This window comes from Galeopterus variegatus, unplaced genomic scaffold (assembly GCF_000696425.1).
Source record: "Galeopterus variegatus unplaced genomic scaffold, G_variegatus-3.0.2 Scaffold5651, whole genome shotgun sequence".
Taxonomy (NCBI): Eukaryota; Metazoa; Chordata; class Mammalia; order Dermoptera; family Cynocephalidae; genus Galeopterus; species Galeopterus variegatus.
This window is the reverse complement of record NW_007731762.1, coordinates 81,690-93,072: the sequence shown is the minus strand read 5'-3', so window position 1 is coordinate 93,072 and position 11,383 is coordinate 81,690. Positions and strand designations below refer to the sequence as shown.

General features: G+C 35.5%; 1 protein-coding gene across 1 annotated transcript; it reads left to right on the top strand.

Moving 5' to 3' along the window:
* The first annotated feature begins 8,983 nt into the window (after positions 1-8,983).
* LOC103605197 (olfactory receptor 12-like) lies at positions 8,984-9,988 on the top strand. Its single transcript, XM_008589778.1, has one exon. The coding sequence runs from the start codon at positions 9,059-9,061 to the stop codon at positions 9,986-9,988; it is 930 nt and encodes a 309-aa protein (XP_008588000.1). The 5' UTR covers positions 8,984-9,058.
* The last annotated feature ends 1,395 nt before the right edge of the window (positions 9,989-11,383 follow it).

Sequence of the window (11,383 nt, the reverse complement as noted above, 5' to 3'; positions counted from 1 at the left end):
CGACCAGAGTGGTGACCCCCAGAGAGACCCAAGACACATGACAACCACATGCCTGAGGCACCAGTGCACAACCAAGCAGGCACTGAGGCAGCTGTGTCAAATTGGCAGTCCTAGCAGGACCCTAGCCAGACAATAGTGTCAAACCAGTGGATCGTGAAATCCCTTGCCACAATGACTAAACATCAAAGGAAAGATACCAGAAATATGAAAAATCAAGTACACCACCAAAGGGTAATAACTCTCAAGCTCTAGATCCTATAGAACAAGAAGCCCTTGAAACATCTGACAAGGAATTTTGAGTGATAAGTCTAAGGAAACTAAATGAGATACAAGAAAACTCAGCTAGACAGCACGATGAAATGAGGAAGAGTATACAGGACCTGAAAAGTGTCCATGGAAATCAATGCCCTTAAAAAGAATGCAGCAGAGCTTGCTGAGCTGAAGAATTCATTCAATGAAATAAAAAACACAACAGAAAGTTTAACCAGCAGGCTTGCAGAAGCAGAAGAGAGAACTTCTGACCTTGAAGGTGGGCTGTTTGAAATAACACAAGCAGACAAAAAAAAAAAAAAAAAGGAAAAAGAATTAAAAACATTGAAGAAAATCTAAGAGAGATATCAGACAACCTTGCATTGAACACATATTCAACAAAACAGTGGCAGAAAACTTCCCAGGTATAGGAAAAGACACAGATATTTTGATTCAGGAAGCTGAAAGATCCACAAATGCCTTCAACCCAAAAAGGTCTTCTCCAAGACATGTTATAATCAATTTGGCAGAACTCAAGGACAAAGAAAGAATCTTAAAAGTTACAAGAGAGAAGCATCAAGTCATCTATAAGGGAGCCCCAATCAGACTAACATCACACTTTTCATCACAAACCCTAAAAGCCAGAAAGTAATTGGATGATATATTCAAAATACTAAAAGACAGAGATTTCCAGCCAAGAATACTTTACCCCACAAGGCTATCCTTCCAAAATGAAGGGCAAATCATATATTTATAAAACAAACATAAACTGTGGGAGTTCACTACCACATGATCACCCTTACAAGAAATACTCAAGGGATTACTGGGTTTGGTACCTGAAAAATAACTACCACTGCCATAAAAACTCAAGAAAAATCAAAACCCACTAGTAAAATAAAAATGCCAACACTGAAGAGAAAAACAAGTTTATCTACAACCCAAGAAACCAACAAGTACAGAAGACAAATAGTAAACCAGAAAGAAAGGAACAAAAGACACTTAAGACATCCAAACAAAAATCAGTAAAATGCTAGGAGTAAATCAACACTTTTCAATAACAACTCTTAATGTAAAAGGTTTAAATTCCCCAATCAAAAGAAACAGACTGACTGGATTAAAAAGTAGGACCCAACTATATGCTGCCTTCAAGATACACCCACCTCACCTATAAGGGCTCACATAGACTAAGAGTGAAAGGATGGAAAAAGTTTGACCATGCAAACAGAAATGAAAAACGAGCTGGAGTAGCTATTCTCTTATCTGATAAAATAGACTTTAAACTAAAAACCAAAAAAAGAGATAATGAGGGCTACTACCTAATGATAAAAGGATTCATCCATCAAGAAGACATAACAATCATAAATATATATGCACCCAATGTTGGAGCAGCCAGATTTATAAAGCAAACTCTATTAGACCTAAAGAAGGAAATAGAAACTAATCCCATAATATCAGGGGACCTGAACAACCCACTAACAATATTGGACTGATCATCTAGGCAAAATATCACGAGAGAAACACAAGATCTAAATAACACTCTAGACAAATTGATATTGGCAAATATCTACAGATCATTCCATCCAACAACCTCAGAATATTCATTCTTCTCATTAGCACATGGATCATTCTCCAGGATAGATTATATATTAGGTCACAAAGCAAGTAAAGAAGGAAATAGACACTACTACCATAACAGAAGGGGACCTGAACAACCCACTAACAATATTGGACTGATCATCTAGGCAAAGTATCAGGAGAGAAACACAAGTTCTAAACAATATTCTAGACCAATTGATTTTGGCAGATATCTACAGATCATTCCATCCAACAACCTCAGAATATTCATTCTTCTTATCAACACATGGATCATTCTCCAGGACAGATCACATGTTAGGTCACAAATAAAGTCTCAACAAATTAAAAAAAAATTGGAATTATCCCATATACTTTTTCAGACCACAATGGATTAAAATTAGAAATCAATAACAAATGAAATTCTGGAAACTATACAAACACATGGAAATTAAACAGCATTCTACTGAATGACATATGGGTCCAAGAAGTAATCAAGCAGGAAATCAAAAAATTTATTAAAACTGATGAAAACAATGATGCATCATACCAAAACCTGTGGGATACTGTGAAAGCAGTACTAAAGGGGAAATTTATTGCTAAGAATCCATTAACCACCTGACCTCCATAAGCCCCTATTCTAACTGGAGGGCCACTGTGATGTTTTGGGTCTACCTGAATCAATGTCAATTCAGATCCAGTGTCCAGTAGTCCCCAAAAGGTCTTATTATTTCCCTTTCCCCAATGCAGTTACTCTGTTAAAAGGCCATAGGTCTCCTTGGGGAAGAATGGGAGAAAGATAAATAGTATAAATTTTTGGTAGTGTACCATGGTTCTTCCTCAAGAGGATCCAGCCACTCCTTCATTCAAGGTGTTCTAGGTCTATAAACTGGCTCACGTATGGGAATTGATTGAGGAGCTGTGACTGTCTGTTTTCATGATTTGAGTTAGATTTTTCTTCACTTGTCCTAGAAGCTTTCTGCTTATACAGATCAAGCAAGACTTCAGTAGGCTTCCTATCTATTTGACTTATAGGAACACCATGATTAATTAACCAACATCATAGATCTACACAAGTCAGACAATTCATATTGTTGCTTTGCCTCTGTTGTCCATTATTGTAACTGTGCCCACATTGCCTGTCAGTTGAGTGTCACCACTGGGCCCCAGCCACCCAAAGACCCAAATAGTCCCATTGCATTTAAGTGTTCCAATTGCATGACTGTTGTTCCCACTGTAAGGTCTACTCTACAGAGAAAAGCAACCATGGAGCTCTTCGGGGATACTGGGGTTCCCCTCACAAATCTATTTCTCAAGGTATCAGTAAGAGGTATGTCCTCTGGAGCCTCCCAGTGTGGGTGAATAGGTTTTATGTGACAAATCTACTCTAGCATTCCAATATCCCTAAGGCTTTGAATCCCTTCCTCTATAGTTAACCAAGGGGGATCAGGCATCTCTAAATCACTCATAGTGAGCCATCTTTTGATCCATATTTCAACCAACTAGACATCTTTCTTAACTTCCCAAACTACAACATTATATGCAGAATCTCTGCTTAGGGGTCCCATATCAATAAGTTTGGCATGATGCAATTTTATGTTCCTTACACTATAATCCCACACCCTTAATGTCCATTCCCATGTATGTTCTTTGAGTTTCAGCTTGTATGAAGTAGAAAACATTTATTTCTTTTGGGGTGTAATGCACCTCCTTGTGGGTAACCATCATAACATGCACCATAATATTTTATATGTCATGGATGATATTTTTGCATCAAATATTCTTTTAGAATCATAGCACTAGATTTCTAGGCAAAATAAATAATTCCCTTTTATTGAGTTTCCAAAAATTTATAGTAGAATTTAATCCTTCTTATATGACTGTACAGCATCCAAGCCATTTCAACAAGACTCCAGGGAATATGAGGAAAAACAACACATCTTCATGCTGTTAGCTTGAATTTTATTCAAATTTTATCTCCATCAGTTACTCTCTAAATGATTTTATAGTGATTTATTAACGTTTCAATTCCTTGATTTTCTAGTATACAATTTGGGAAATAATATGCCTTGCAGAAATATTCCAAAAAATATACAAGCTACCATTTTCTTGTACATTTTGTGGATTAATATATGACATATACTAATAGCAATTATTATAAGTGCTTTGGATATTAGTTGTCATTATAATCAGAAACACATAAAGCAAAACCCTTATTTCTATCCACTACCTATTTTCTATTAAAATCAGTTTAACAAAAATATAATCTAAAATGTCTTATGAAATATGTCTAAAGAATGTATTTCTGTCCTTGAATTTGATTAAGTCACCAGAAAGCCAGAAACCTGACCATTGTTGGTTAGATTTGATTTACATGTGTTCATGCTGTTCTAGATCAATGACCATGGGCCTGGGGTAAAAACAGATAAAATTTCATTAAAATTTGCGTTCTTAAAACTTACCTGTATGGCATGCTATATTATTTTTAAGGATAGGCATTATAATACTTTTGTTGTCACTGTTCTTTTGTTTTACTTTGTTTTGGTCTCAAGTCTTTACTCTGTGACTTCATTCTAAATTTATACCAAGTTATAGCATACAAGTGAGCGAAGCCACTCATGTTAAATGAAACCATGGGGAATACACCTCAAGTGACCAACACTAAAGAAACAGTATTAATTCTCACACTTGCCTCTGGCAAAATTGTGCTGCGGAAGTTTTGCATGGACATTACAAACTGCACAGTTGATGAGGCACCTGAGAGTCAGCTAAAATGGGAAGGAAGGCACACAGGATATTTTGGTGAGATTTATTTTACTGAGAACACAAAATGCTTTTTCAAAGACCCCATGACCAATCAAATTAAGTTAATTTAAATTATAGTAAATTAGGTGGGAAATCTAAATCAATCACAGTTTACTGATAAACTTCTATTGATATGTAAAAGTGGCAGACCCCAATTAAAATAGCATTGTTTAATAATGGTCTCTAAAAATAATACAGTTAATAATGACAATACTTACATTGTATATTATATGCTAGAGGCTCTCCACATACTTTAATCTATGAAATGCTTTAGACAACATCAGGTGCATTCAGCGTGGTATGACTACAGAAAATCTAGGAAATGTTTTAGTACTCACAATGAAGCACACACTCTTATTACTCACATTTGACAGGTCAGGCTACTAAAAAATGCAAAGGTAAGATATTTATCAAAATAAGTGCAGCTACTGTTTGAGTCCTGGGCTTCTGGCATTACAGTCCCTGACATTATCCACTATACTATATTGATTCTCTGTGGTATATATGGTACATAGCCCTATGTCTCTTTCACACAAGAATATGAGACATATTTGTGTAACATAAAGTATAAGGTGTATTTAACCATATATAGACCAATATTTAGACCTTTTAAGGTAAGGATCACTGATGCAAATTTTAAATACTATGTCTCATAGAAATAAAAATGTTCATTTTTTAAAAATCAAAAAATAAACAAATTGTAGGAATGTTTTATTTTCTTCTATAATAAATAGTCATTGTGGTATGGGTTCATTCAGGAGCTAAATTTTCTAAGTTTGATTTGTGGCTCTCCCATTTATTAACAGAGAAAATTTGGATAAATTGTCTAACTTTTTCTCATTTTTTTCTCTTTCAAAAACTGGTGTGACTTCAGTTCTTATCTCATATGGTTTTCATACAGATAAAACGAGACAACGTCCGTATAGTGGCTGGGACCCTGTCTAGGATGGGGAATGTACTCAATCTATCTTATTAGGGAACACTGCAATGAACATTGCTCAACATTTTCACTGGGTTATTGTCAAAATGGCAGCTAGAAATGTATTTCTTGATTTAGAACCCAGTGTACCTGCTGTAATATCACATAGATTTTTCATACCATCATTTCCTCAAATATTCTTTAATTAAAAAGTTTGCATTTTCTGATTATATTCATCCAAAAAAAGACTGTAAGCATTGTGACATGCATGAATAATGATTTATTAGCTTTTTCTGCCTTGTTTTCGCAGATATAAGAAACAGATGAAGTAAGATACACTGGGAAAATTTAATAGTCTTAACAATAAATGCATCTTGGCAATCATCTATTTCAAGTCTTTCAGAGAATTCTATGCATATATTTCCCTTTAAAAAACTCATTGACCTAGTAAGAATTAGACCTCGTTCTAGATCACTTGTACCTGTAACTCCGTTTGCTATCTCTTCAGACAATGGAATTCTAATGATTACAGTAAATGTTTTGCACCAAAAATTCTGAAAAACAATAGCACATAGCATTACTAGTGTCACAGATCTAGACCTGAGTGTTTCAATTAAAAACAATAGTAAGCCAACATGGGGCCAAGATAATAGGCTTTGGAGTCAGGCAGAAAAACTCAGCCATTTTCTAGCAGATCTTAGCACATTTCTCAATGCTGCTTGTTGTAGTCACTAATATTAGTATGTGGCACATCGCTTCTGTGAGTGTTAAACAAAATAAAGTTTGGAGATTTTTTAGATTGATTAACCTATAACAATCATTCAGTAAATGTTAGCTATTTATGTCAGAATTAGGTTTACGGCCTTTTATTTTCCATATTGAACTGTTACATTGCAACCATATTCATCTCAAAAGCACCCCAAAGTGGGACATTTGGTTGCATGGATATTAAGTTCTCCCATGTGTCAGAAAAAAGTCAGGCGCATAATTTTTCCCTGGTTGTTGGTCAGAAGTTCTTCCATTTGTGAGATTCTGTGTCACTAATTTTCTAGGATAATGAATGGCCTCTGTTGAGACAAGAACACTCACTGGCTTTTTGAGAGTTACCTGGTTTATTGCTCATCTATCACTTGCCTCCTTCTAAGGTAAAATAATATTATCTACACCATGTTTATTTTATTTGAGCTCAACAGTGTGCAGCAGCACATATTCATGGTCATATCTGTAAAAGTTTACAAACTGTAGCTACGGTTTTACATGAAAATGACTTGGATTTCTTCCCTTTAAACTTGGAATGACTTGGTGATTTGCTTTTTTCTACTAAAGACTTAAGGTACTCAGGTTTTGGAATCTACACTTTCAACAATGTAAACCCTAATGTTCAAAGTAAGTATTTGTGTTATACATGGCCCATTTAGAACAGCATGTAAAATCAAGTCCACTCGGTGTTGTGGGGTATAAAGAGAATCATTCATTCATTTATTTAATACATTAGTTGAATCTTGACTCTCAGCCAAGTGCTACTCTAGTTTGTAAGAGTACAGCAGTGAAGTAAGTGGCACAATCTTTCCTCTCCTGGGATCTGGAGCTTACATAGGAACGAACAAACAAAAATACCTCCCCCCATATGTAGTTGGGATAAATTCTCAGAATAAATGGAAGAGTCAGAACATTATGGAAGTAAAATATGATGGCAGTTTTATAAAATCTCCAACAGCTGAAGAATTAAGGGTTGGTAATACATTTTAGAAAATAGGTTCTGACTCCTTCTTACTAAGAAAATTAATTAAGAGTTATGAAATTGGTAGTAGAAATTTTTTGTGCCATTGTCAAGTTCATAAGAATAGAGAGGGAATTTATCTTCCTTTTGCATTCATTCTGAATAAAAACTTCTATGAACTATAACATTTACTGTCCCTAGAGTAGGTATATTTATTTTTATTTTGTATAAAGTAAAAAACAGTATGAGTTGGGGCCGGCCCGGTGGCGCACTGCTACAGTGCGCTGCTTGGGAGTGTGGCGGCGCTCCCGCCGATGGTTCGGATCCCACATACAGACCGGTTCCCGCTCACTGGCTGAGCGAGGGGTGGGCGCAGCACCGAGGGTTGCGATCCCGTTGCCGGTCCCGGTCCAGTACGGGAGCGACACTGAGTGTTGCGGTCCATTGCCGGACACGAAAAAAGACAAAAAGGAAAAAAAAAAAAAAAACAACAGTATGAGCAAATTTTCACATGCACAAAAATGCCTGTGTGCACCCATGTGCATGCATGCGTGCACACACACACATACGTGCATTGCTCTATCCCATGCTTTCTTTTCCATGAATGGAAGTCACACTCTACAATAGAATTCCAAGTTACTGTAGTTCAAATAGCCCTAAGGTAAATTACTTAATTATATTATGGTTGTATTATTTATGATATTTCATTAAAAATGAACTATGTCAGGAAAGGATTACAGATAAACATTTTTTTAAAAGTTTGATAATCACTGATTATGACATCAATGATTACAATAAGAGGTCTAAGTTGTATCAAAAACCTAGCATGTATTGTTAGATTTATTTCACCTTATAACAAAAATTTCATCAATGAGTTTAACATATATCAAATACGTAGTATGGTAGTGCCCCTGCCCAAGATGTCCACATATTAATTTATAGAGATGTGAAGATATCATGCTACTGGTTTGAAAATAGAGGTAGGGACCATGGACCAAGAAGTGCAGGTGACCTTTAGAAGCTAGAAAAGACAAAGACAAGCAAACAAATTCTCCTCTATAGCTTCCAAAAAGAATACCAGCCTGCTAACATATTGTAGGCCATTGAAGCTTGCTTTGCACTGTTGTTTTAGACAATAGATCTAAGATAATTACTGTTGTTTTAGACAATAGATCTAAGATAATTTCTTACAGCAGTTACAGAAAACTAATACAGATAGTGTGACACAGGAGCCTGAGTAAATTGATTTTATATGTACAATCAACTTTACCTGCCAGCATCTCCCAGCTCAACCCAGATAAACACTCTTGTGATGCAAAACTAACTCAGTAGTTATGTCTTATGTGTACTCAAGTCTGTCTTTGAGCTCTGATTTTGAGACTTCTTTAAATTTTAAAAAAGTGTAAAATTAAAAAATGACTTGAAATACATCAGAGAATCCTTTCCCATATATTATTAGTGATATTTGAGTAGAATAATATGGTGACATATTTATAGATACAAACTATTTCTATGTGAATGCAAATTTATTTCCAATTCTTTTCCCCTGCAGCAGAAACATTCCCCATTTCACTGCATATGAAATACAGTACATGAAGACATCATACAACAGGATCAGAAACAGACTGTATTTAATTCATATGAAGATCTCAAACTTGATATTATTTAAAGGCTTTTATAGCTTAGCATTAAATAATATTTGGCTTGCAAATTTTCTCGTTTTTCCTCTCCCACCTCCCTCTTCTCCTTCTTTTGTTTCTCTGTCTCTGTCTCTCTCTCTGGCTACACTTAACATGAAGGCAAATTTTACACATTTCTCAGAATTTGTTTTACTTGGATTCAGAGGAGGCCCAGGAGTGCAGAAAACGCAATTTCTGATTTTTTTGATCCTATATTTGACAGCTATGGTGGGGAACTTTGGCATGATTCTGATTATCAGGGTGGATGCTCACCTCCATACACCGATGTATAACTTCCTCCAAAGCCTTTCTTTGCTGGACATCTGCTATTCCTCCACCATTGCACCCAGGGCTCTGATTAACTGCTTGAAAGAGGACCACACGGTTTCTTTTGGTGGGTGTGCTGCCCAGTTCTTCTTCCTGTCTTTTTTCGGCACCACAGAGGCTTTTCTCCTGGCTGCCATGGCCTATGACCGCTTCATTGCCATCTGTAGCCCCCTTCTGTACTCTGTGAACATGTCTCACTGGGTCTGTGTGCTGTTAGTGTCCGGGTCCTACTTGTGGGGCGTAGTGAATGCCATCACTCAAACAACAATGACCTTCACATTGCCCTTCTGTGGAGCCAGTGACATCAATGACTTTTTCTGTGATGTCCTCCCACTCTTGTCCCTCTCATGTGCAGATACCTTTATAAACCAACTGGTCCTTCTTGGTGTATGTGGCTCCATTATTGTCAGTACCTTCTTAATCATTTTGGTCTCATACATCTGCATCATCTCTACAATCCTGAGGATCCAGACAGTGCAGGGACGCCAGAAAGCCTTCTCCACATGTGCCTCCCACCTCACTGGAGTGTGCTTGGTTTTTGGTACTGTTTTCTTCATGTATGCTCAACCCAGTGCCATTGTCTCCATGGAGCAGAATAAAGTAGTGTCCATCTTTTACACTCTTGTCATCCCCGTGTTGAATCCCCTGATATACAGCCTGAGAAACAAAGATGTCAAGCAAGCTCTGAGGAGGAGGAAGCAGAAGCTTTCTTTGTGATTACTGTGGCAGTGGATCTCATGAATAATCCTAGACTTCACTCCAAACCACCTCTACTCATGTGGATTATGCTTTAGGAATATAGCATTATGGGTTTCTATTTTTTTTTTTATTGAAGCCTGTGATCTAGAAGATAGAGTGTGTTTTGTCTTTAAATATTTAAACAATGAACAAAATCAAAGCTTATGATGAATCAATGTTGTTGAATGGAAGAACAGGTCTTGGAATGGATGAATATATGTTGTTACTTTATCTCATATATTATGTAGCATCTTGATCCAACTCTACATGAAAATAACTATGTAAAAATTGTATAATTTTATTAAAAAATCAATAAAATGTTTGTCTTGACTACAGCTAACCAAGTACAAATACAGATCCTTCCCAAAAGGATGAGTGCTTCAATATTTTACCTAAAAATATTTAGAAATACATATATTAGTACTTGGGATTTTTCATATTAAAAAATTAGATAAATCTTATTAATAAATTCTATTTTAAACAGCTTATATGAAGGTATAATGGACATGCAATAAAATCACATTAAGTGTACAATTTGCTGTTTTGACATACATATAAGCTTATGAATCTATCTTCACAATCAAGGTAATGTACATGTCAATAATGTCAAATGTTCCCTTGGAGCTCTTTCTAACGTTTCTCCCATTTCTGTCACAAAAAAATTATCTCCTCCGGGCAGCCATTGATCTGCTCTATGTCATTATAGATTAGTTTATACTTGCTTGAGGTTTCCATAAATCCATGCATCATGTAACCTATGACTGGTGAAGGCATGGAAAGTATCTGACTTCTTTCATGACCATAATTATTTTGAAATTCAATGAACTTGTAGCATATATCAATGATTTATTTATGTTTGCTGTGTTGTATAAATACAATGTTGATAAACATTTGTTTGTTTCTAGTTTGGGGCTATTACAAATATAGTTGTTATGAACATTTTTTGTGTTCACATATTTATATGGGCATATGTTTCACTCCTCTTAAGTAAATTCCTAAAAAGTAAAATGGTTCAATTGTATGATAAATGTATATTTAATATTTTAAAATTTGCCGAACTGTTTCCAAAGTTTTTATATAATTTTACATTCCCACAATCAATGCGTGAGAGTTTCAGATCCTCTACATCTTCATTAATACTTGACATTTTCTGCCTTTTTAATTTTAGCTATTCTAATGAGTACATAGTGGTATCTCATTTTGATTTAATTTATATTTTCTAAATGACAAATGGTGCTGAACATCTTTTCACATGCTTACTTGCCATCTGTATATCTTTGGTGAAATGTCTTTTCAAATCTTTTGCTCATTTGTTTTTTTTGTTTTTTTCCATTGGGTAGTTGTTTTTCTTATTATTAAGATTTAAAATTTCTT